Source organism: Orcinus orca, chromosome 1, assembly GCF_937001465.1.
Source record: "Orcinus orca chromosome 1, mOrcOrc1.1, whole genome shotgun sequence".
NCBI lineage: Eukaryota > Metazoa > Chordata > Mammalia > Artiodactyla > Delphinidae > Orcinus > Orcinus orca.
Window position 1 is genome coordinate 190,359,535 of NC_064559.1, and position 26,997 is coordinate 190,386,531.

At 42.7% G+C, this 26,997-nt stretch overlaps 2 protein-coding genes and 1 long non-coding RNA gene across 14 annotated transcripts in view; 1 reads left to right on the forward strand and 2 right to left on the reverse strand.

Moving 5' to 3' along the window:
- YTHDF2 (YTH N6-methyladenosine RNA binding protein F2) overlaps positions 1-8,871 on the reverse strand; it is a 31,889-nt gene extending 23,018 nt beyond the window's left edge. The window contains exons 1-4 of one of the 2 annotated variants that reach the window (XM_004266576.3): positions 8,487-8,871; positions 7,967-7,991; positions 7,316-7,395; positions 2,784-4,370 (exon numbers count right to left, since the gene is read on the reverse strand). In XM_004266576.3, coding sequence (XP_004266624.1) covers positions 2,784-4,370; positions 7,316-7,395; positions 7,967-7,991; positions 8,487-8,513 — 1,719 coding nt within the window. In that variant the 5' untranslated portion in view covers positions 8,514-8,871. The remainder of the gene's footprint in view (positions 1-2,783; positions 4,371-7,315; positions 7,396-7,966; positions 7,992-8,486) is intronic. The other variant, XM_049711789.1, reaches the window with a different exon arrangement.
- Positions 8,767-14,417, forward strand: LOC125964958 (uncharacterized). Its single transcript, XR_007478314.1, has 2 exons — positions 8,767-8,875; positions 13,930-14,417. It is a non-coding gene; the product is annotated as an uncharacterized LOC125964958 (long non-coding RNA).
- Positions 14,418-19,243: 4,826 nt separating this feature from the next.
- Positions 19,244-26,997, reverse strand: part of GMEB1 (glucocorticoid modulatory element binding protein 1) — a 31,760-nt gene continuing 24,006 nt past the window's right edge. For 10 of the 11 annotated variants that reach the window (XM_004266579.4, XM_033422389.2, XM_012531825.2 and 7 more), the window contains 2 exons: positions 25,122-25,244; positions 19,244-22,573 (listed from right to left, as the gene is read on the reverse strand). In XM_004266579.4, coding sequence (XP_004266627.1) covers positions 21,873-22,573; positions 25,122-25,244 — 824 coding nt within the window. In that variant the 3' untranslated portion in view covers positions 19,244-21,872. The remainder of the gene's footprint in view (positions 22,574-25,121; positions 25,245-26,997) is intronic. The other variant, XM_033422391.2, reaches the window with a different exon arrangement.

The window sequence follows — 26,997 nt, forward strand, 5'->3', positions numbered from 1 at the left end:
ATTAGATCATGTGACAGAACAAGGCAAAAATGGCTGTAGTTCTGCTTCAGTGTGTTCTGCCAAGAAACATGCCCAATCACGGAACTTTAGAACAGCTGTGACATCATTTTCAGGATGAAGTTTTAAGTATTTCCCTACTGACTGAGTTTCCATTTGGCTGGAAGATTTTTTTCAATCTTGTAAATAATACCAAGGCACATATACAAACACCCCACTTAAGAGAGTCAATGCTTCAATGAGCTATCAGTCCCATTATCATGAAACTTGTTTTGTCTTGGAAGCCTAATTAAAAACTGGAAGAACAGTTTACAGTCAGTTATGTAAGGATGTTAAAGGGTAACAGTGGGCAACACAGGAGTAAGGCAATACTGACTGAAAGGGTAGCTGGGTTTGGAAGCAATCATAGGGACCTTCCTGAAACCCCAGCAAGCTCTTCTTAAAGAAAGTAAACTAAAAAGTAATCTGACACAAGTATAATTGAAGCTTTTAAGTTTTTACCTTTGGTGGTTTGTTCACCAGCCTCAGAACAATTAGGATACTCATTCATCAAAAGTCTTTACAGAACGGTTTTAAGAGCCATTAGTTAGCTTAACAAAGACCCTAAACCTTGATTATTATTACACTCACTGAAAACACAAGGCTAGTCAATGAATCTTACACCTACTTATGAAGTTTTATCATTCACTGAACCACTCAAGTGAATACAGATATATACTTGATTAAAAGTGCACACAAATTAACAATCCTCAGACTTGCTACTTCACTTTTAAACACAAGCTTTCCCACTAGTTCTAACAAATACAAATTTATCTTAGCGGCTATGCTGCACATTCCAAAAAATACTCCTATCTTTGCCTTCCTGCTTTTAAATCACAAGATGTAGGACAGAACTTTGCAGATGAAAGTAAGCAGATTCTTAGTATGCAACAAATACTATGCATATTTCAAGTAGTTAAACCAAGCACCTGGATGCCCCCACACACGTTCATAATCTGCTATGCCACTACATGATGCCTAAAAGGCCACAGCCTCCTTCCTTGTTCCTCTAGAAACAGAAGCCTGTTAAGATATCTTTAGAGCCTTTCAGATGTTTGGCAAAAATAATCAAGTATCTTTTTTCTATAGATTCTGGAGGATTTTAAGTTAAACTGTTAAACTCTGGGAAAGGAAAGAGTTTAAAGAACTAAAAAGTACCAAGTTTTTTCTGACAGCCAACTTTCCAGTAACCTGGCTCTATCTCCCCAATACTTTCAGCATCACTGACAAGCATACCTCTATTTCTTATCTGTCTGTACACACTGGAAGATAAAGAGTCAACCATCCTGGGCTTCCCTGGTGGCTCAGGGGTTAAGAATCCACCTGCCAATGGAAGGGACATGGGTTCGAGCCCTTGTCCGGGAAGATTCCACATGCTGCGGAGCAACTAAGCCTGTGCGCCACAACTACTGAGCCTATGCCCTAGAGCCCGCACGCCTAGAGCCCATGCTCCACAACAAGAGAAGCCACTGCAATGAGAAGGCCGCTCACCGCAACTAGAGGAAGCCCGCAAGCAGCAACGAAGACACAATGCAGCCAAAAATAAAAGTCAATCATCCAGCTTTAGTTAGACAACTATGGACCTCTGATTCTGTGTTATGGAGGTCAAGAATCTACCAGAGCAAACTTACTTCTCTGAGCAGCCTTCCTCCCACTGCTCAAAGGAATAAGTCTTTATAAAGGCATAACAAGTGCCTCAGGTCCTAGATCAATTACGTAAGATCCCTATGAATTTATGACAAATTCAAGGAAAATGTATTTACATTAAGTCTGTTACGTTTTGTTTATTTTACATCTGAAGCTAACCACTCAGGATTCTATCATTAATATATACATATGTTTTAAAAACATTTTCTCCTTGCCATTATCTTTTCACCTACTTCCTATACTTCAACATGTCTAACTTCTGGATAATATGATCTGCCCCAACCACTATTTTATCATTTTCTTATGGTCCTAGAGTTTACACTCAATACATGGGATCAAGCATTACCAACCATTTCAAATAAATTCAACTCTTTACTTTGGAACTATTCCCTATCACTCTGTCCAAGATTCCCACTTGTTACAGAGGAAAAGAGAAAGTGAATCTTTAGGAATACAACCAAATGTTAAGAACAAGAAGCCAGCTCTTTTGGATGATCTGCTTTCCAAGTTTTATATAATTACCTTTTCTAATGGGAAAAAGATTTTGAAAAAAAAAAGTGATTAACCAGAACACTACAAAAGACAGAAGGAAGAAAGGTCTGAAAAACATCCTCTTAACACTACCAGTTGTCAGCAGGCAGGCAGAAATGTCAGGGCTTCGTGACACACCAACTCTTGAAAATAACTACAGTACCCCAGCAAGGCCAAAAGTTAATTCCGACAGAATTATCTTTTTCTCTGCCACATTACAGCCTCAATCTTCTCCTACTTTCATTTCTACGTTTCTATCACTTCAATTATTCCCTTTGTGTTTTTTTCAGACTCATTCTTCACCTCTTTCTGCATCATGTAAAGCCAGTTTCTCTAAGTTTGTTTCTGCTTTAACTTAAGCCCACATTTCTGTCCTCCACTAATGTTCCCATATTCTTTCACACTAAGGTTCAAATAATAAGACCAATTATCCTCCATTAAGGCTTGAACTGTTAAGTGATACTTGTGTTATTTACAAAGCTTTTATTAATGGCTCAGTGTAATACTTCTCCTGTTCTCTCTAGTTCCTTCTCCTTCCTTTAAAGTCTTAAGAAGGGTAAGCTGGTTACCTTTTTAACACTTTCTTCTTCCTCTTGGCGTTTCTCATAGTGTGAGAAGTCATCAAAAATGGAAGTGGTGTGCTTGTAGCTGGCTATGATTTTCAACACCTGCTTAGCCTTTTCCAGAGGCACTTCCTGAGTGTCCCTGGAGTTGGTCACTGGTTTATTCTCGTTGTTCTCTAGGCGAATGTGTCGCAACTGGCTATTGGGAACGTCCTTCACAAAAATCCACCTGACATCAAAACGACCCTTCCATTTGTCCTGGGACCACACACCTGCACATGTGTTGTAGTCCACAGCAGATTTCATTTCTGCAACGCCACAGAAGTGTCCACTGCCGTTGACACTGAAAAGTAAGTAAACAGGGCCCTTCCCGTTCATGGAGCGATAAGCAGCATCCAGTCTCTTGTTACCATGCTCTGTGCTGCACCAGATATTATACTTAATGGAACGGTGGATATCGTCCTCAGAGTAGCTCTTAATGATGAAAACCCGGCCATGTTTCAGATTCCAGTCAAAATCCTTGGGGTTATAGTTATTAATGGACCGCAGCTTCTCCAACACTGGGTGAGGTTCTGAAGGAGTAGATCCAGATCCAGCCTGAGACTGTCCTACTCCATTACCATCCACCCCATTATGACCGAACCCACTGCCACGGTTCCGAGGTGCTACCCAGCGGGTTGGCTGAGCTGCCTGTTGCTGCACTGAGAGCTGGGCAGGCTGTGGTGGTGGTGGGGGCAATGGCTGTGTCTGTTGCCCTACTGATGCCTGAGCCGCTGGTGGGCTACTGTTAGCCTGCTGACCTACAGGCTGGGGAGACCCCTGGGTTGGCTGCTGACCTATGTTCTGAACCAAAGCCTGTGAGGGAGTTTTTGCCACAGGACCCTTGTTATCCCAAGTTCCAATATCCATGTTATGTTTTATTGGAGGTGGTGGAAGACTTGACCCTGCAATGCCATTCTTGGTCTTCAACTTGGGTTGCTGTTTTGCAGGCTTGCTAGCAATATCAGCCCAAGACGCTGGTTTTGGAGGAGCAATGGTAGCTGGAGGCAAACTATTGGAAGCCACGATGTTACTAGTAATGGACCCGCTACCAACAGCAGAGCCTACAACTTTTGGAACATTGCTTGCAACTTCTGTGCTACCCAACTTCAGGGCTGCCATCCCCTGGTCTATAGTATTCATGCCAGGAGCCTTATTGAGGGTCTCACTGGCAAAAGCTGACTGTCCATCAATCATGGCTCCACCTAAGGAGCTAGGTGCATAAGCATAATTGCTACTATATCCAGAGCTCTGAGTAGACTGTCCCTGAGAACTGTTATTTCCCCAAGCTGAGAAGTCAATCCCACTGGGAAAGAAATTAAAACCATGCTGACCAAGAAATGGAGTGCTACCCAGGGCTCCTGGTTGTCCGAACATTGCATCTGGTAGGAAGTGAGGCTCTCCGTTGCTCAGCTGTCCATAAGAAGTTAGATAGGGCATGGCTGTGTCACCCCCAGTAGACCAAGCAGCTTCACCCAAAGAATAGGAGAAGCCAATGGAGGGACTGTAGTAACTGGGTAAGTAGGAATCTGACATGGCAGTATATGCATTATTCTGTGGAAGAAGAAAAAAGGGTTAATTAAAACTAAACACAAAAATATATAAAACGACCAGAACATTTCCTCTCCCAATTATTCACACAATTCAAATATTTCAGTCACTACCATAAAAAAGGAGAGTGACCTTTTCAGATGGTCTCTTCCCATAAACTTGCTATTTTTATAGACTTAGATAATATTTTGGTTTAATAATTGAACTGCTTAAACATTTAAAATTAAACTGACATACAGTGAATACCAGCCTTACCTTTTAGTGCTACAATTCAGAAAAGGGAAAACCCATCATCTCACTAAGTTTAAGTCTTCCTCTATAGATGTACTGAGATGATGCCTTCATTAAAACCACTATCTCTGGACTGAAGGAATGGGAATATTGGCAGAAAGAAAAAGTATTCACAAGAGTTTCCTATTAAAACTTACTATATAATAGATAAAACAAAAATAACTGGAAATTTCAAGTTCTACCCCAAAAATCTGTGCAGCCATTCCTCAACCATAAACCAAAAATCAAGGTTCAGTACACCTACTCTATAGTAAAGCCTCCTGGCAAACCATCTGGGAACATCAAGAGATGCCACTATTTAATTATAACCTGGAAAGAAAATGCACAGTGGCTTCCAGTGGATTCAAAACCAAAAAAAATGTTGCTACCTGTTTTGCTTCACCTATAAAAGTTAAGGCCGTAAGCTAAAATGCACACCTAACTTTTTCATTAAAAACAGGAATATAATTCTAAAGACAGTACAGTCCACATCTTTATAAAAGGAATCATCCTTCAGAACGACAACCAGAAATAAAGTTATACTCAACTAGTCTTCACATTAGAAGATAGATTACATTGCAGAAACATTCTTACTTTCATTTATGCTGACAGTTCTTTTTCATAAATCCTAGTAACTCACAAAGTACTCCCTTAAATAAGAAGCCAGAGATATATAGAATTGGTTTCTATAGATATAGACTCAGCTCAACTCAAAAATAGACTACTTTAACTTCAAAACAGCTCTGGTATCTAAGAATCCACTAACTAGTCAATAGGGAGTTTTGTTCGTAAGAGACTTGGATGACCATAACTATGTCAGGCCTTAAGTTTGTATTACCAAAGCCAACAGTACTTCTTCCTAGCCACTAAAACACATCTCCTGAAAATTAAATATTTCAACTAATATAGTTTGATAAAATGGTGGTGCTTCTCTCTGCCAATTCTAAATTTTCTTTTAAAAACCTAACTCTTTCACATATACTCTCAAGTTTAAGAGAAGTCTATTTCTCGAAGACAGTGTTATAATTTTAACAGCCCCAAATCCATTATGAATAAGAAATTCAGACCACCCTTAATAGATTAAGCCTGAAGAATTATTCCAATATAAGGTGATGAAAAACTGGTTAAACTAATAAGAATCTGCTGAATAAAAAAGTAAATAAAATTCAAAAATTAAAATAAAAAACTGGTTAAAAAGTAGATGAAACAGCCTTGACAGACTACAGAGAGTCTCAGATTATGTCTATTCAACCAAAATTTATATTTCCCCCCAAATTTTTCAAAAATATTTAAGCTTTAACTTACTTAAATAAAAAACAAACTCCCCCACAAATTTTTCAAAAATATTCAAGCTTTAGCTTACTTAACAAATAAAAAACAAACACATTTAATATCACAGGTTATGCCACTATAGAGCTAAATGCCTACACCTGAACTGGCAGGTTCCCACATGCCCCAGAGCTCAAAAATCTGAATTACACAATGTTTCACAAGAACTACCTAGAATTATGTTTCCAAATGCTCCCACTCTCCTTGTTATAATGATTATGTAAGCAAACTACCTCAAGAGCAAGAACCCATTAATAGTTCATTCCTCCACTTCCTTCCCTACTTTTCCTGATTAACTGGTTGTCTTCTGCAAAAACTTTTTTCCAATCACTTGCTTAAGCGGTTTCTACACTTTCAATTCAGAAAATTCTACACAAGGGATCAAAAAGTTTTATGTAAGCATTAGGCCCAAACATGCGCACGCACTGTCAAGTTATTCAAGACTGTTATGAATATCATACACCATCTGTTCAGAATTTATATAAATGTTTCACAAACTTTTTCATCTTTTAGGATATTCTGGATGAGTTGTCAATTTTCCTTTTGGTTTATTAGTCTGGTGAGTTATACTTATTAGTTACAACTTTGTGACTGTCTTTGGGACGCAAGATAGTAACACAAAAGAACTGCTGAATCAAAGAAGTCTCTGTGCACAGTTCATGGTCATATATGGACCTACATGCAACTAATCTTCACATTAGAAGACAGATTACATTGCAAAAACTGGAATTCCATCATTCTTGATCTCTGTTCTCAACAGTGTTTTATTTTCCTTCAACTCCATTTTGTAAATACAGCTCCCCTAAGAAGCCAGATATATACAAAATTGCTCTTTACAGATGAAGATGGAGCTCAACTTGAAAGAGTACCCAGCTCCAAAATAGTTCTGATAACCTAAGAACCCACTAACTAGTGACTAGACAAAACGAAGATACTCAGTTCTGCAGCACTGAATAAAGTTCAGGTGATTTTATGTTAGTTTTTCCCATCACGTATGAATCCAATTTTCCTAAAAGAAAAATGTTTGGGAGGTGAAAACATTTAACACCAGAAAGTATTCTTAAGTTTTACATTGTTACATTCTTGCTAAGGAGGAAGAACTACTCAAGCAAGTGTTGCTGTTAGTACACTGTAAAATGTTATCAGTACTAGCCTCAGAGAATGGTATGTTTGCTCACAACAGAGATAAGATCCTTAAGGGCCTATGACATTTGTAGCAACTGGTTTTATAACATATTGACTGATATTAAGAAAGTCATCCCCTGAAAATGAAACTTATTGATAGAGCAGAGAAAGAATAGTGGTATACTGCATCCTCTGATCAAGCATGAAAATGGTTAACTACTCACGGGCCTTGCCTGTGGACTCAAGTAAGGTTCAAAATCATCATCATTTAATCCATCCTTTTGATGTACAGATCCATTTTGTACTAAAGGAGAAAAAATTCAAATTAGGAGTGTCTCAATCGTACAATCCACCTCCCAAACTAATCAAATACCTCCTAACCAGAGAAAAACCATACTACACAGAGCAAATAAGTTTGGGTTTCGAAAGGATAAAGATGAGAATGAATGCTGAGCAACATTCGTCAGTAAAAATGTCTCCCTCCACCCAGAGCAAGTTGATCTAAAAAGGTCATTTTATTGGCTCCTCTAGATTTCTATTCCCTCCCGCTTCCCCTCCCCCATCACATGTGAGCACTTCCAGAGTGTGATCCACGAGGATGAAAAACAAAGGCCTTCTAAGACCTACAGGAAACTAAGGACCTGGGACATTTCAAAACCGAATCCACCCCCACCCCTAATGAATTACTCCTTGTTCACTACAAAGCTGTTCGCCAGCTACAGGAACACACCGAAAAGGGTCAAATACTTAACTGTGAAGCACCTGCAAACTAAGCGGCTTCCGAAAGGTCCTCTCCCCGGGGCGCTTCCCGGAGACCCCGCCCCCCCCACACGGGGTCCCCCGCCCGCCAGGGGCACCGGCGGAGCTGGGCTCACCTTTGTTTCCTTGACCTTTTGGTCTCTGCGGGGGAAGGAAACGTCGCCGAGCAGCACATCGTCCGAAGAAAAAACGGAAAAAGAGAGACAAATTAAAGCCGGGACCGATACGGGAATAAAGGCGCAGGCCTAAGGAGAGGCGTCAGGAATGGGGTGAGGGGGAGGCTGAAGATGGGAGGCGGGGGAAGCGCGACGCTGGCGGGGCCAAGGGGGAGGAGGGGGGCCGCGCCACAAACAACGCGAGGGGACCAGGGCTTCAAAGAAGGGGAAGGAAACAAGAGAAAAACGAGGCCCGCTGAGAGCAGGGGACGCGGCGCGGCCGGCGGTCCCCGAGGCCCAGTGAGCAGCGGGGAGAGCGGGCCGAGGGCGAGGCGCTGGGCGCGGCCGGCCTGAGAGCCTCAAAATGAGGCCCGCTAAAGGCGCCGCCTCAGCTCGGCCCGACCGGGGGCGGCGGGCCCGGGCCTAGTCGGGCTCCCTCTCGCCTCACACAATGGCCGAGGCATGCGGGCCGGGCCTGTACCTGCTCCAAGAGGCTGCTGGCCGACATGGCTCTCGGATCCTCACGGGTGGCGACGGCGGCGGACTCTCCTCAGGGTGGCGGCGGCAGCGGATGAGCCCCGGCGACGGGAGCAGGCGGCGCAGCGGCGGCTTTTGTCCCTGACACTCGGGGGCCTCGGCGGACGCAGCGGAGACACAGCGCGCGGCTCGGGCTCCGGCTCCGACTCGGCGACGCTCTAGCCCGACAGCTCAACGCCCGTCTCTATGCCTTTACGCGCGCGCCCGCGCCTCGCAGCCGAAATAAGGGCGCCGAGCAGCGGAGGCGGACGGCGCGCACGGCGCGACGCTGACTCTCACATTCGCTCACCCACGCTGAAGGGGCCCGGCGCGAAGCACTCCGGGAAGGCAGAGGTGGGGCCGCAGCGCCTTCTGGTGGGCTGGAGGAGCGGAAGCGGCGCGCGCGGCCTCCCCGCCCCCACCGCCTTGGGATTGGGGCCTAGGAGGGTGGGGGCGGCCAGGGTCGCACCACGAGGTTTTGACTAACAGCTGGAGGGAAGGGAGTAGCTCTAGCTTGTGGGAACCCACAAAAGCTGGGTTTTCAGTGAAGAAGCGAACCCCGAAGGCTGAGAGGCCTTAAAATAAACCTGCTTCCCACTTGCAGATGGCACCCCACCCCCATATGGGGGGGAACACGAACAGGAGTCACAGAGCACTCAGGGAAAGTTCAAGGGGGCCCTGACCTGAGAAAGACACCCCCTCACCTGGTTATCCTCCTCTGTTAGCAGGCTACAGAAAGAGGGCCCAGAGAACAAAAATATCCAGAAAACATCCGGTCCCCTGGGAAAGAGATTCACCCTTCGGCGTTGCCGGGAGGAGAATCCACAATTCTTTCTTAGGGATGTCGCTGGCCCCCATGATAATCTGTTAAACTGTGGACTTTATTTCCAAGAAAAACACACTTCACACATCCACACAAAATGTTACATGTTCCTTCAACGAGTCCTTACTGGGGAAGAAAGGAAATAAATGCTATTTGAATACCTGCTGTAGACGAGGCTTTGTTGTTAGGTGCTTTCAAACATATTAAAGGCTTTCAGCATCTTCAATGTAGCTGTCAGCCAATCCGTTTTATAACTGAGGAAACAGAGAGGTTAAGTCATGTGCCCAAGGTCACAAAGCTATTAAATAGTAAGGTTTGCCTGACACTGAGAGGAACATAATAGTGTCCCTCCACCCCCAAGAGAAATCCTGTATTCAGGAACCAGAATCCTGAGGCGATCTAAAAGATGGATGGGCAGAAGCTTTTTAATCAGAGGCAAACCTGACTCCTGCAGGGATATTTGATCCCAGGACAGTCCATCTCCTAATAGCTTTTGTTATTGCAAATAGTAGTAAACAGATAAATAATGCACTCAAGTGTCAACTTGATACCATCCCCTCCCTGGATACAGGAGGCTTGGGTGGACTCAGTAGTAAAATAAATAACACAGCATCTTGGATTTTGCATCATAATTTTGCTTAAAGTGCTCAACGCATTTTTTCTGCCCATAATCACATTTATGGTTGGAATGAATAAGGTCAGGCACCAAATGTGATAGACTTCTGGCAGAGTCCAGGTTCAGAGCGTAGATCCCACCAAGGGAAGAGAAGAAACATAGTAATCCTTTTTTTTTTTTTTTAATATAAGTTAACCAGTTAACCCCATGGCCCAGATTTATGTGTAAACTGTAAGCAGTTGCCTACACTTACCCTTGAAGGCGGCAGTGGTATGGTGAAAAAAGGATTAGACCAGGAGTCATAATCGGGGAGGGGGAGTGACGAAACACTGGCCTCCCCAACAGATTGGCAACATTAGGTAAATTACTAAACCTTTCAGAGATTCCCTCATTTGATAAAGGGGATAATAAAATCTACCTAACAGGTTTGCTACAAAGATAAAGTTCAAAAAAATTAAAAAAAAACATTAAAGTAAATCTGGTACATTGTAAACTTCTTTCCTATAATCCCATTAAGGGATGATAGTGAAAATTCCCTCCTTCCAATATTTTTATAGTGCCTGAAATTTTGATTAGTTCCTTTGAGATTACTTTCTGTCCTACAGGATTTCCCAGTTAAAACACAGACATCCTGGGGGAAGGGTAGTCTCTAAACCTGGATTAGTTCACCAGATTGGCTTTAATAGGCCCCTGAACAGAACACACAAGACTGATACATTTAATCACTGGGAAGAGGGAGAGGAAGTCTGGAGTGTGGGATATCATCTTAGGGGGCAGACCGCTCATGGTTTGAGAAAAGAATACCATATCAGAAATGAGTTTGGGTTCTAGTTCACCTCTGCCACTAGGTGCATAAAGCACTCAATCCCTCTTCTAACAAGCATTTATTGAAGGCCAGGCAATGTGCTAGAGAGAAAGTCTTAAGAGTTCACTTCTGGGTTTCCCTGGTGGTAAAGTGGTTAAGAATCTGCCTGCCAATGCAGGGGACACAGGTTTAAGCCCTGGTCCAGGAAGATCCCACATGCCATGGAGCAACTAAGCCCGTGTGCCACAACTACTGAGCCCACGTGCCACAACTACTAAAGCCTGTGCACCTAGAGCCCGTGCTCCACAACAAGAGAATCCACTGCAATAAGTCCACACACCGCAATGAAGAGTAGCCCCCGCTTGCCGCAACTAGAGAAAGCTGGCACACAGCAATGAAGATCCAACACAGCCAAAAATTAATTTATTTATTAAAAAAAATAGTTATTCACTCACAGTTGTTACAGTGCAATGAGAAAGCACAGACGGACCTCACTTAGTCAGAGGACCAAGAAGTTTTCCCTGAAGTCCTGAGCTTCAGCTAGAACCTGAAAGATGATCAGAAATTGACCAGACAAGGAGGGAAGGGATGTGAGAGACAATATGTGCAAAGGCCCCAGGCGGGGAAGGATCTTGGTACTGGTGAAGAACTGAAAAAAAGGCCAACGTGACTGGTGCATAATGAGAGAGAGGGTGGCACCAGATGAGACTCAAGAATTGGGCAGAAAAGAGAAAAATAGGGCCTTTAGTTGTTAGCTACAAACGATGATCAGTTAGTAAAGGGTTAATAGAAGCACAGCATTCTCAGATTTATGTTTTAGGTTCACTCTGATTGCAGTGTGGGAAGTAGATTCAGGGAGAAAAGAGTAGACTAGGAGTTAGAAGAATATTGCAGCAAGTCCAGGCAAAAGATAATGGTCTATTATAGTGATGATGAAGACAGAGTGAAGTGGACAAAATGGACATTTTAGGAGGCAAAATGAGAGGTCTTAGTGATTGATTGGATTGTGGGGAGGGCATTAAAGGAGGAGATATCAACATAATATCTAGTAGTTTGATTTGAGCGATTCAGTGGGTCAGGTGCCATTTTCTAATGTGGGGAATCCTAGAGGAGATTTTGTGATCATCAATTTATCTTTGGACATGTTGGGTTTCAGAAGAACATAAAACATCAGATAGGAATGTTCTGTAGACAATTAAAAGGTTTGGGCTTAGAGAGTAACATCAAGCTGGAAATACAAACCTTAGAGTCTCTGGTATGGGGATGTTAGTTGAAGCCAAAGGAGTCCCTGGGATTTCCTCAGAAGAGAAGGAGGGTGGGACTTCCCTGGCGGTCCAGTGGTTAAGACTCCACGCTTCCATTCCACTGTGATCCCTGGTTAGTGACGCAGCCAAGCAAAACAAAACAAAACAAAAAGAAGAGAAGGAGGAGAGCAACAGGCCCAGCACCAAACCAGAGATGGAAGGGGAGACACGGAGAGTAAATCCCTTCCTAATCACAGTCTATTTCCAAGACTGTAAAATAGGGAAGTTGGACCAAAATAACTTCTGAGGTTCCTTCTAGTTCAACCATTTTAGAATTCTGGAAGGTACAAACCAAGCAGATCCTTCTGGATATATGAAGGGGGCAGTGGGGATAAAGTGAAAAGAAGCAGGAAAGGAGGACAGATTTTACGTACTCTTCAGAATTTTGCTATGGCCTGGGCTGGGCCCTAGAGCTCTGGTTCTCAAACTTTTCCAGCCTTCAGCAACAGCAGACCTCGCTGCCCAAGTCACTCCCTTAGTAAGGCAGGAATAGAAGGGACCTCCTTTGAGAAATGTTTATATACTTCACACAACTGACAGTGTAAAAACCTATTTTTAAAGATTTCTGCTGGTTCTCTGTAGTCCACACAGTTTTCAAAGCTTGTCACTCCCTAGCCCTGTATATTTCTCACCATGCACTCCATGCTCCAGCCACACTGCATTTTTCTCAAATACACATTTTGTTCTGGAACCCATGACTTTGCACATGCAGTTCTTTCTGCCTCAAATGTCCTTGCCATCCCCCCTCCCCAATTCCTATCTGTCCTTCGAGACCCTGATCAATGAAACCATATTTTTTTCCCTCAAGCAGAAAGAAAGTGTTCTATTTTTTGTTCACCCATAATATCGGTCACATTTCCTTATGGTAACTTAGTGTATTAAAACTATCTGTTTGGGGCTTCCCTGGTGGCGCAGTGGTTGAGAGTCCGCCTGCCGATGCAGGGTAGGGGGACTCGTGCCCCAGTCCGGGAAGATCCCACATGCCACGGAGCGGCTGGACCTGTGAGCCATGGCCGCTGAGCCTGCGCATCCGGAGCCTGTGCTCCACAACGGGAGAGGCCACAACAGTGAGAGGCCCGCGCAAAAAAAAAAAAAAAAAGAACACAACTATCTGTTTGGGCTTCCCAGGTGGCCCAGTGGTTAAGAATCCACCTGCCAATGCAGGGGACACGGGTTCAAGCCTGGTCCGGGAAGATCCCACATGCCACGGAGCAACTAAACTAGACCCATGCACCACAACTACTGAAAGCCGCGTTCCTAGAGACTGTGCTCCGCAACACAAGAAGCCACCGGAGAAGCCTGCGCACCACAACAAAGAGTAGCCCCTGCTTGCTGCAACTAGAGAAAGCCCTCATGCAGCAACGAAGACCCAACACAGCCAAAAATAAATTTATAAAAAAAAAGTTTACATCAATATTTTCCCTTTAGAAGTCTTGGACTCAGTTGAAAATCTAATGAGAATAATGAAACTTCTCAGAAAAAGGAACATACACCCAAATTTTTGCCTACAATCTCATTAAGCACTCCCTTCCCCAAGCCCATCCATCCCACGGACTCCAGATTAAGAGAACCAACTCTCAACTTATATATTGCCTCTTTAATAAATCTATGACTGCTTAGACGACAAAGAACTTTTTTATTATTAATCTTTATAATCCAACTCTAAGTAAATGTTTGTTGAATTAATTTATCTCATTCATTTTCAAAATTCTCCCTAGTAATGTCAATCCGCATTTTATTAATGAAAACCTGGTGGGGTTAAAAAGTCAAATGTGCAGATTTAACTAGCTTAATTGAATGTTAAAGGAAAGGCACTGTGGAAATCCCAAGATAAACTGATGGTTGGCTTTTAACTTGCAGGTGTGTTTTATGACTTGCTGAATGGAGTTTTGAAAAGAGCAACGTGAGAACAAAGCTAAAGGAAGAAAAGACCTACAGCTGGACCAGGTGGCCGAAGGACACGAGGAATCCGCAGCTGTGTATATACAAGGGACCCTGTTGGAGATGTCGTCAAGGGCAGAAAAGAACAAGAACCAAGAAAGAGCCAGCAGGAAAGGAGCCTTGAAGTTTCAACTTAGAGTCTAGAGGTGAAAGCTGAAATTTTCACCAGTCCCCCAAGAAATAAGAAAGGTAATGATAATGTAATGAGCTTTTCATAAAGCTAAATTTTCTCAATGCAGAAGACTGTTCTTTATTCTGAGATTATTTCCCTCCTAACTTTTTTGATGTGAAAATGCCCTTTCTTCCCAAATGATGCCAGTAAAAATTAGCCATTTTTTAAAATATCCTTATTGGGTAAAATATAATGCAGAGAACCCCATGTTGGTTCCTAAGACCTTTTTTTTTTTAATCTCTTTTATTGAGCCATGGGATCTAAAAGTCTGAGCAGCACTGTGCTAGGAAACAGCTTACAGTCTCAATCTAAGACAATAGGCCAGAGAGAAAAATGGAGTGTAAACAAGATTTCTGGAGATAGTGCCAAGGGGAAATGAAGCCAGGGAGCCCCAGAAAGCGCTGGTTCAATTTTAAGTCTGTGCCAAGAAAAAATAGTTAAACCAGTGAATGTGCATCTAAACTATTTGTGACAATGTTTTATAGATAAATCCTTCCCTTTCGGTCCTTGGGTGGCAGCTACAGAATGTGAGAGGCAAGAATATGAGAAGCCCTGTCCAGTTTGCTCAGAAAGGCTAACCAGAATGTCTCAGTCATGGAAATGTTAACTTAGCATTTCTGAGGCATAGTGGTTCCATTTTTGTTCCTGGAGCAGTGGAATATCTTTTTGCTCAGTGGGCAAAGGTTTTACAATATTATCAATGTTCTATGGAATAGGTTCCCTGTGTAACAAAGCACATGGGGTTGGGCTCTACACAGTAGGAGCTTAGCGAACAAATGAAGGAGTTCTAACCAGGGACCCTGACATCAATGTCATCTCAAACAAGACAAGACCACTTTTAACAAAGTGATAAATCAGTACTTCCTGTGACTGATGGACAGGACAGATGATCTGGGTTCTAAAATCCTTTCTCAGGTAACTGGAAGTTCCCTCCCTCCACCACTCCCTCTGCAGTACTGTGGAGAGATGGTGAACTGGACTGTAAACAAAACAACCTAAGTAGCGACTAAACATGTTATCAGCAAAACATCATCCTAATAAAATGGTTTGTTGAAAGTTTCCTTTTAGGTATTAAGCTTCTCTAGTACATTTAAAGACTCTGTTTAATAAATTTGATCCGTATACAACGTTTCAAATGTAGCTATTGTTTAGAGTAGAATATAAGTGTTAGTTTCCTCATTGTAAAATGAAGTAAATAATGCTCTTCACCACATAGGATTGTCCTGAGGATCAAATGGATTAACATATGTAAAGTGCTTAGAAAAATGCTTGGTAGTTACCCTTCAATAAGTATTGGTTATTATTGTTCTTCTTATTATTCATGCATCAAATATCTATCCAGTTTCCGCTACACGCCAGGCACTGTTCCAGGGACTGTAGAAACAGCAGTGACTAAGAGACGAGAATGGTCCCTGCTCTCACGGAGCTTCGATTCTACTTGGGGGAGAAAAAAATACATGTATGTCAGGTGATAAGTAAAAGAAAGAAAAATAAAGCAGGGTAAAGGAAAATAGGAAGCATAGTACAGGAGGAAGTTGCCACTTTTCATAGGGTGGGTGGTCAGGGAGGTCCTCTCTGATAAGGTAACATGTGGATAGCGACCTGAAGGAAATGAGGTAATAAGCTTTGCAGTTATCTGGGGGGAAGAGTGTGCTTGAGATTATTGAATGAAAAAAATAAGCTACCAAAAATAAGTAGATCTGGGTTTGTAATAGGGAGTGACAGTACGTGAAGAAGCCATGGCCCACCTAAGACAGGCCTCAGTTCCAGTCAGGTGTTGCTGTGAGGAAATGTGGACCCAGTGTTGTCAGATCTTCTGGGCTTTGTGGGGTTTTTTGTTGTTGTTGTTGTTGTTTTAAGAAAAACTTTATCTTGAATTTTTCATGTGAACTGTCGTAGGCATAATGCATATATATGTTCGTCAAAAGACAAGTACAAGAGGGCTTCCCTGGTGGCACAAGTGGTTGAGAGTCCGCCTGCCGATGCAGGGGACGCGGGTTTGTGCCCCAGTCTGGGAGGATCCCACATGCCGCGGAGCGGCTGGGCCCATGGGCCATGGCCGCTGAGCCTGCTTGTCCGGAGCCTGTGCTCCGCAACGGGAGAGGCCACAGCAGTGAGAGGCCCACGTACCGCAAAAAAAAAAAAAAAGACACGTACAAGAATGTTCAGAGGTGGGCATTCCCTGGCGGTCCAGTGGTTAGGGTTTGTTGTTTTCACTGCCAAGGGCCCAGGTTCAACCCCTGGTCGGGGAACTAAGATCCTGCAAGCTGCACGGTGTGGCCCCCCAAAAAAAAAAATGTTCAGAGGCATTATTTATAATAGCCCCAAACTGTAAGCTACCCAGCTGTGGCATAGTAAATAATAACAGTCTCTACACAGCAATGGGAAGCAATCAACTACACTTCACACAACATTATGGGTGAATCTTACAACATAATGTTGAGAGGAAAAAAGCCAGTCCCTAAAGAGTTCAAAATAGGTAAAACTAAGATATGATGTTAGAGAGCTAGATAGAGGTTACCCTGTCTGGGTGAGGTGCTGGTGACTTTTTTTTTTCCCTTGATCTGAAAGCTGATTTCATGGGTATGTTCAGTTTATCAAATTGTACAGTGATTTGTGCACTTTCCTGTATGCATTTATACTTCAATAAAAAGTTAAAATAAAACTAAAATGTGGGCCAAAGTAAATCTTAAGGCTGAATCAGAGCTGTGGGCTTCCAATTTGCTCTACAATACGTAGATTTCTTTAGAGAAAACAGCAGAGAAGTTTTTTTTTAAAAAAACTTATACTTTGAGGGGACTTCCCTGGTGGTCCAGTGGTTAAGACGACGTGCTCCCAATGCAGGGGGCCCGGGTTCGACCCCTGGTCGGAGAACTAAGATCCCACGTACCACAACTAGAGAAGCCCATGTGCCGCATCAAAGACCCAGCACAGCCTAAATTAATTAATTAATTAAAAAACCCTTATACTTTGAAATGCAGGTAACATTCCCCACACCCCCTCTTACAGAAGCTCCTACAAAGCCCAATGAGGAACCATCTTTCCTTCTGGGTCATTACCCAGCCTCACATATTCCTTTATATGTGATCCACTACTAATGTCCGCTCTTGTTCTCAAACTAGAGAAATCAACCCATATATACCATATTATAAGCCCAATACTAGTAAAGGTACAGAATTGGAAACTATAGATACAGGAGGAGAACCCAGAGGCAATTTCAAAGTAGGATGTGGCCTACTTTAGGTTGAGAGAGCACCAGGAGTCTTCAGGTTGGGAGGCTCATAAGACAACAGAAGAGGTAGTAGGAATCATACTGGGCTGAAATAATTTATCCAGGAAACAGGCATGTCTTAGCCTGGGCCATGGACCATAGGTAGAGAATCAATCAGGTGTAAAAGATAGGTTTTACAATCTGTGTGTTCTGGGGAACTTACAAGCACATCTCAAAGGTGCTTCAATTCAGGTGATGGATGAAGAAGGTTGTTCTAGGCAGTGAAGACTGCAGTCTATGGATGTATGCTGAGGTTTGGGTCTTGGGGGTTTCTTGGGAAGAAGCGATTGTCTCAAGAGTTGAGTTACTGACATAGCAGAAAGGCAGTTACTAACATGGCAGAATTTGGGAACTAAGTCACATTTGGTTCCCCAAAGCAAGGGCTAGAGAGGCAGGAGTACGATAAGGATGTTCAAGGAAAGTAGAACCTTCTAGGGGAAGTGAAATTGCATAGCTCAGGACTAAGAAAGGTGTTCCTGGATTGGGAAGGAAACCTAGAAATGACTGAACAAAGGCTAAGAAGAGAAATTCCAGGGGCAGAGAGTTCCAATCTAGCAGAACTGATCCCTTGTTTAGGGCAACCACCTTGGTTGTCATTGTAGTACATTACAGACTACACAAGAATATCCCAGGGACGAGGCATCCAAGGTGTGAGGGATCTGTGATCAATTGTACTAGGTTAAGTTGACTGAAAATGCAGGGGCTAGCCTAGAATCTGAATTTTTGTCTCAGAGAGGACTATTTCCTCAGGAGTATTACCCAAAGTGAATCACAAACTCGTGCGTCTTTTGAGAATTCAACCTTTTCTTTGTCCTTGCTACCGCCTTGATAGTGGTGGACCAATTATAACTCGATGAACTAGTAGTTCCATATTTCATGCTTGATTTTACTATCTTTATCATCAAGTGTTACCAGTACTCCCCACCATACAGACTTACCTTTAATGCTTTCATGAAATGGATTAAAATGCCACCACTAAATGGTGTCTCAGGCCACCTAAACTGAATATTAATTTCCAAGGTATTTGGATTAACTCTGGTCCTCCTTCCCAAAAATGGACAGAAGCATGAAAGAAACTTCACATGAAGTAGCTTTAAATCTTAAATATTCAAATCTATTGTCCCTTTTTTACTTCAGAACGCCAGGGAGTTTTTGTTTTGTTTTAATTTGGGGAGGGGGGCAGGGATGGAACCTGGAAATTGAAAAGGGGAAGAGAACAGGAAAGCGGGGGTCAGACAGGGACATGGCCAAGGCAAGAGTTGACTCTGAGGCCTTTGTGGAAACCAAATGACAGGAAGGTTTGGGGCATTTACCTGCCCTGGATTCATCTGATGGAAGCTCAGAGAAACTGACACATGACTGGGCTTTCACCAGTGCGTTGCTCTCAGAAGAGACTGCCTGAGCTGCTGACTCTGCCTAGCTCTGGAGACAGAAGCAACAAGAGACTTAGGATTTTTTTCCCCTCTTGTATAAATAAGTCCAACTACTTGAAAATGGAATGCAAAACAAGTAGCCAAAAATGGTCTCTCCTAAATCAGGTTAGGTATACATCTTCTCCAGGAAGTACTCCAATATTTGCTGACCCCTGCCTCCAAGCTGGGTTAGATGCTTGACCCCTTGTTCTCTCTTCTCCCAGCCAATAGCTCTACCACTGCACTTACCCCAATATGATGATTTCAGTATCTCACTAGAGAAAGGCTTAACCATTTTGTAACTTTGGTAGCCTTCTGAAACCTACGGACCAACTCTCGGAACAATGTTCATCAACGCATGAAATAAAATACATAGCATTACAAAGGAAACCAATTATTATATTGAAATATAGTTCTTAACTCCAGACAACCTCTGGAGAATGAATCCCTTGAGTGCATGGACTGAGCCTTCATCTCTGTACTGCCAGTGCCTAGCACAAAGCCTGGCACATAGATGGTACTTAAAAATGTTTATTTAATGAATGAACAGAAAGATTAGATGGCTACTGCCAACTCAGCCTGAGGAATGATTCATTGTAACTGCTTGTGTGTATACCAGTGTCTTGCATGTGCCTCACCCTGTCTGAGATGTAGACCAGGGTTGTGAGGAAACCCACACTCAAGAATGGGTGCATAGCATCTAGCAATAATGACAGGCTACTGGAAGACCAGGAAAACAACAAAGCTCATGTATTTCCACCAGCTGGAATATTCAGGTAGTGAAAGTAAACAGGCTCTGTCTTTAGGAGGTGATCTCTTGACTTTGGAAGCATGACGCTCACACTACTTTAAAACACTACCAACAGCTCTGATGGAGGAAAGAAAGGAACCTGAGCTAGTGGGTAGGTGTTCTCCAGGGCTCCTCCTCTGTCCTGATTTGAGCCTCTTGTCTCTGGGAAAGATAAAAGTGTCCCTAAAAACCGCAATAGAGATGACATGTGCCTTTCTAGGTTCAAGTAGTAGTTTTAGGCTTAGGCAGAAATTTTGTTTTTGTTTATGTACCAACAGACAACCTAAAGAAGCAAGAAATAAAAGCCACTTCCTTCACTAAAGATATATAAAGGGCCAAAGGTTTGTTCTAAACTGATTGCTATGTCTATTAGATATTTTGAAAAGAAAAATAAAACCCCAATTTTAAAGCTGAAAACCACAACTGTATGGGGTTCAGAAATCTCACCCATAAGGCTTTTAAGATTGACCCTTTCAAGTTAGAGGGCTTCTCCAGCTATACACAGCTATCTGAGGGATGGCAGGATGCAGTTTTCACTTGCTTAACAACAGGGTTTCCAACATCTGTTGGAAGAAACATAGCTTCAGGTGGGTGCCTTCAAAAAAAAAAAGGAAACTACAGGTTAAAGTTTTGTATTTAATTAAAAAAAAAAAACTCTCCCACTCCTAAAGTGTATGCTTTCTTTTTTGACCTATTTTTCTTTTAAATTGTCTGCAGTTTCCCTATATTTTTCCTAGAGCAGTAAACAATGCAATCAAAGAAACAAAAAACAGACTCCACTCTTGCCCCAGACACTGAAGATGGTCAAAGAGAAGGAATCACAGCATGGAAAATGGGCCCATCTCTAAATATACAAAAACATTAAAAAAAAAAGAAGAAAACAAAATAGCCCCCCAAAAGATATTATTATTACATTCCTGGTACATTTCCTATAATATAATGTTGCAGACAATGCTTCTTTCCCAGGGAGTCCAGCTCGCTCAGGAGGAGACATCTAGTCGGTGCCTCGGGATAGGGTGGGGTGTTGCCAAACCTAAGGTTTTTTTATGAGCTCAATATCTCACAGAAACATCTGTGGTATGAATGGTATATATGAATCTAAAAGGGGATGAAGGCAGGCAGGCACCTGTCACTGTTCTCTGAATCAGCCAAAAATCTGAAGAGCGTGGGATCCAGGAGACAGATGCCATTAACCACTGAGGAACAGAGGGTAGAACAGAGGAAGCACCAAATGAATGGCTGCTTTTGGTTCCAAAGCCAAAAAAGGGCCCCACAAAAAAAGGGCAGCTGGTCTGGAAGAGGAACTCTCCTGCTCCTGGAGTCATGCAATAAAAATGATGGCCTTGGAGCCCCACCCCGAGAACAGCCACAGTCCAAGAACCAGAGCAATTTACACCACATCACACAGTTTGCAAATGAATGGACTAGGAGGGTAAGTGTTTTGACAAAGTGGGGGGCAAGGTGAACCTGAACCCCAAAGCACAGCTGTGACGTCTCTGGATTTCTATTTCTGCCAAGCCACAGGCCTCTGACGCCACTTGCTCGGTGGAAATGTACCCTTCTTCTTAACACTGGCCTTGCCTCAAAATGGCAGCCATGGTAGTAACCCTCAGAGATATTAAGAGGCATCAGTTGCACTTCTGGAAGTAAGATAATTTCCTTGCCCCATCCTGGCCAAAGCACTTCCCTTTTTAAGCCGCTGCTGGTATGCTACCTTCCCCTCCAAGCAGAGTGCAACTTACTTTTGTTTCAGACTTTTGCATTGGCCTCTGAGGGCCCCTTCCAGGATACAAAGTAAAGTATCCTTCTGCATCCACGTGTGAGTGGGTTGCCGTCCAGGGTCAGATTTGTGTTCCCTGGTTTGGTCAATGCACCTTTATGAGAATAAAACCACATGCATACACAGACAGACTAGCCTGGAAAGGGCTTTCTGGATAGGGTTTCTGGTTATCTTGATGCCTCCCCCAAAAGAAATCACTTTCTTGGTGTAAGAGGATTAGGACATTGAGTGACCTACTCTCAACTTTCGGAAGGGCAGCTTGTTTTGTCCATTTTTCAATGAGGGGGTGGAAGGGACCCAACCTGTTCAGTTACAACAACAAGGTTTTGTTTTTTAAAAAAAAGGATCCTATGTGGAAATGAGTGGGACAATGATAAAAATAAACAAATAATTAAAATTCCAAACCAAAACATATCTCCTGGCCCCGAGACCCCCAGTTAATCCTCTAAGACCACAATCTCCACATTGTGAACTTGATGCTGGTGTTCTTCCATCTCAGCCACGACTTTCTCCTCAGTCCTCAGTTCTGTCTCCAAAATGACTGCTTTGCCCTCAGTATCCTCAGCCTCTGGGTCTGGGGCTGGGTCAATCTCAATGATGGTCTGCCCATCCTCTGAGGTGCTTTCAACAGCCTGGATGGCTGAGGTCAGGCCAGACTCCATGGCCACCAACTCCACAGGGCTCACCATGGTGGTCATGTTGCCCAGGGTACTCCCATCCTGCATGGCGGTGGAGCTTAGCAGCGCCAGGCTAGATGAAGGGTGGATGGTCACTGTGTCTGGTGAGCTGCTCTTGGCAGATGAGACCACTGTGGCATAACGGAAGAGCTGAGGGCCAGAAGGAAGTGCGTGGACAGTCACAGGACTGGAGCCCTGGCTGAGGGTGGCCACTGGAATATTGCCCATGGAAAATGACTGACCCACGGGGGTGATGGTGATGGGTGAGATGACTGTGAACTGAGGCTGCTGGACAGGAGGAGAAGGGCTCAGGACGGTGGTAGAGGCTGGCCGCTGGAGCCGGGGCCTTTTGGGAGGCTTAGGAGTGCTCACAGGCATCAATACCACATTTTGAACCGTCTGGGATTTCAGCCTGTGATCCTGAGCTTGCTTCTTCTGCTCTTCCAACTGGCGTTCCAAGTCTATGGAAAAAAGACAGACTTTGTGTGGAGAGAAGTATAATCTTGGGAACAGTAAACTGGGAGTGAGGAGACCTGGGGTCTTGCCCTGGTTTTGCTACTATGTAGCCTCAGGCAAGTCATTTCATTGTTTTCAAGAAGAAACTAGACTGGATGGTCTTTAAAATTCCTCCAGTTACTACATGTCATTGTGTGATTATAGACAGGTCAATAATTCAGAATCTTTTCGTGCTGTGATCCTACTATAGCTCAACTCTAGAAGCTCCTGTGGCATTTTGTTACCTGTCACCAAAATGCAAACCAAAGAAGTCTCCAGTTGGTCTACCAGCTTATATATGCCCTGCCTGGCTCTACAGATGAAAATAATATCTGCATAATCCCTTTGCAACTGCCATGGACCCACAAAGGAGCTACAATGGCCACTCTGAAAAGCAGTGATTCCCAAACTGTCCTTCAAGGCAGGATCACTTGCTGGTGACCCAGATGGCTTTAGTCTACCATTAGCCCCCAGAGAAGTCTACAGAAAGTTATAGAGGAAGTCCCTAAGAATTACAGAACTGAAGGAGGTCTTAAGAGTTCTAACACATTCATTTTGACATAGATCCAGAGAGATAAAGCGACTTCCTTACGGTTACAGAGCATGTTACAGAGCGTCAACTTGGTGGCTTTTCCACCCCAATACATCTATCACTATCCCTCTCCCAAGGGTCCAATCCAACCTTGATGACCACTGGTGAGTCTGGTTCTACACCAGAACTTCTCTATTGCTTAGCACCTGATAAGCATCCAATAAATAACCAGTCACACCTGTAGAGCACCTTGCTCACTGTGGAACACCCAGAGCAAGCCAACTCCTTGTTTGGAATAAAAGGAGTAGGGAGTGATAAAGAACACATTCAAAAACTTTAAAACATTGCCTTTTACGGTTATAAGATAATGCATTTTTTCCAACTTTAGTAGTAATCAAAGAAATGTGAACCTAAACAAGATACCAAATCTATAATTTTTAAAAAGTTAAATCAGGGTGTATTGTAAAAAACAATGCCCATTGTTGGTGAGCTCAAACTTGTGATGTAAATTGGTATAATCTTCTTGAAAATTTGACAATAGGTCACAAGACTCCATAAACAAATTATCAATACCATTTAACCTCAAGCTTAAATGGTATTGATATTGTGAAGTAGTTTACGAGAACATAAGAAGAAAAGTTATATTCATACAAGTTCACTGCAACAAAATAAGCTACTGAAGAAAATCTAAATTCATCCTTAAAAGAATGTCTAGGTAAAATACTGTGTAGCAACTTGGAAAAATATTAGTGTGTCACAGTGAAAAAAGCAGAAAACACAACTTTATGTACACTGTGGTTATAACTAAAATGATATGGACAAGGGGCCAGAAGCCTACATTTCTAACAAAAACCATTTTTCAGATGGTGTAAAGTTTCAAGGTGGAAGACAGCATTGGACTATAAATAAGAAGACAGAGTTCTACTCTGGGCTTCACTGTCAAGGAGTGATGTGGTCCCAGGCAAATCATTTATCCTCTCTGTGCCTCTACTGGGTTATCTGTAAAATAAGGAAACAGCCTATAATATTCCTAGAAAGATCAAATGAAAAAGGGCATCTCTGAGAACACCTGGTAAACCGAATTTAAAATATAAACTGGGCATAAAAATAAGTTTAAAACAACCTAAATTGTTCTTCTCTTACCAAATGATCTTTCTTGCCTCTCGTCTTCATGACCGACTATTATAATATATTCTATGTCATTTAAGACTGATAATCCATACCTCCAACTTGTTTTGCATCTTTCACTGCCTTACCTCCTCCAAAAGCTTCTCTTGATTCTTTTCTGGGTAAAAATGATAACTCCCTTTGTTCCACCACTATACCTGCTATATGCCTCTGTTACAAAACTGACTACTTTTTGCACTTATTTCTAAGTCTGCTTTCCCTTCAGTTCCTTGAAAGCCCTCAAGAGACTGAGGCTACCTTATTCAACATTTTATTTCTAAAACCTAGCTTGGAGACCAGCACAAAGTACTTATTAAAAAGAGTTAAATTATCCATGTGCTCATAATTTCTGATTACCAGAAATAATGAAAGTGCTAAATGTATATCAAAAGACTCAGTATTAATAATGTAAAAAAGACAAAGGCCAATTTTTTTCTTCTGCCACTTATATTACTGGACTAATGGAGCGATCTAGCAGACATCTTAATCCTCCAAAGATATAGAAGGAGGATCATGTTGCTGGCTTTCTTTTCTTTTCCTTTGTGCTTCCTCTGCTTCCCACCACTCCACCTCACCTAGGACTATGTACAAAGAAAAAGCCAAATCTGATACTATGTGAGTTGAAAGAAAGAAAGAGAGAGAGAGAGACAGAAAGAGAGACAGAGAGAGAAGGAAGAAAGGACAGAGGAAGGGAGGAAGGAAGGAAAGAAAGAAGAAGCAAGCCAATCCAGTCCCAACAGAAGTCAACAAAGGAATGGCAAGACTCAAGGATATTAGTATAATATCACCTAAGAAAAGAGAGAAGTTACACATACCTGTCAGAGTATAGAGAAACTGCTCTTCTCCCTGCTCTACTTGGTTCCTTCTGTTGTCTAAAACCTTCTTGACTGTGTCCATTAGGCCAAATGTATGTGCTACATTGTTGAGAACAGCAGCATCTATTTAAAACAAAAGACATGTCTGTCCAGTTAAAACAGAAATGTTCCACCAACTCCCTATTGTGCTGCTTATAAATATAAAACAATCCCGGGCTTCCCTGGTGGTGCAGTGGCTGTGAGTCCGCCTGCCGATGCAGGGGACATGGGTTCGTGCCCCGGTCCGGGAAGATCCCACATGCTGCGGAGCGGCTGGGCCCGTGAGCCATGGCCGCTGAGCCTGTGCGTCCAGAGCCTGTGCTCCACAACGGGAGAGGCCACAACAGTGAAAGGCCCATGTACAGCAAAAAAAAAAAAAAAAAAATAGGGAAAAAAAAAAAAACCAATCCAGAAATTAGAATACTAATAGCATTTTCAAAATATTTTAACAAAGATTTATCACATGTGTAACTAATTATTATTTAATTGTTATATCTTTATACATGTTTCCATATAAATAAATACAAAAATAAGGAAAAAAATCTTGCATCTGGTTATAGGTTCTGACTTGTCTTAGAAAATATGGTCATTCTACTAGACAGAGCTAAGTTTGAACCTTGGTTTTGATGTTGCCTATCTGTGTGACCTTGGGTAAGTCATTTCCGTCCTTAGTTTTCTCATCTGAAACAAATGCGACTAATAATACTTACTCTGCAAGATAGATATGAAGATTAGAAACATCATATTTTAAGTGCCAAACATGGGAAATGACATGCAATATTATTAATAGTATTATCTCTGTTCCCCTTTATTATTATTATTTTTTGGGGGGGGGGGCTGCACCACGCGGCATGTAAGATCTTAGTTCTCTGACCAGGGATTGAACCCGTGCCCCCTGCAGTGGAAGCACGGAGCCCTAACCACTGGACCTCCAGGGGAAGTCCCTCTGTTCCCCTTTAAACAAAACTTCTTGAAAGAGCTGTCAGTAACTGGTCATTACTTCCTTAACTCAGACCACTTTTCCACCTACAACTCTCTTCTACAGTTGTCTCATCCAGTTCCATGGTTTTGAATATCATGGACATGCTAAGAATTTCCACATGTAGATCTCCAGCCCAGACCTCTTTCCTGCATTACAGATTAATACTTCTGTTGAGCCAAATGACTTCTCCATTTGAAGCCCTCATAAGCATCTCAACTAAACAAGTCAAAAACCAATTCTGATTTCTTCTCCCAGTGGTCTTCATCTCAGGAAATTTTACCACCGCTCACAGCTCAGACCAAAAATATATGAGTCATCCTGGATTTCTTTCTTTTTCACCCTACATCCAATCCATCAGCAAGACTTGTCAGTTCCACATTCAAAATATAAGCCCAATATGATCCCTTCTTCCCAGGTCTACCACTACCCACTCTAATCCACGCTACCATCATCTCTTGCCTGGACTAATTCCTTCAAGAGTTTCCCAACTGGTCTTCTTGTTTCTACTCTTGCCCCATATAATCTATTCTCCCCACAGCAACCACAGTGATCTTTTAAAAATATAAATAAATCTGAGGGACTTCCCTGGTGGTGCAGTGGTTAAGAATCCGTCTGCCAATGCAGGGGACAGGTTCGATTCCTGGTCTGGGAAGATCCCACATGCTGCGGAGCAACTAAGCCCGTGCGCCTAGAGCCTGTGCTCCGCAACAAGAGAAGACACCGCAATGAGAAGCCCACACACTGCAACGAAGAGTAGCCCCTGCTCGCCGCAAACTAGAGAAACCCCACGTGCAGCAACGAAGACCCAACACAGCCAAAAATAAATAAATAAATAAAATAAAAATTTTTTAAATT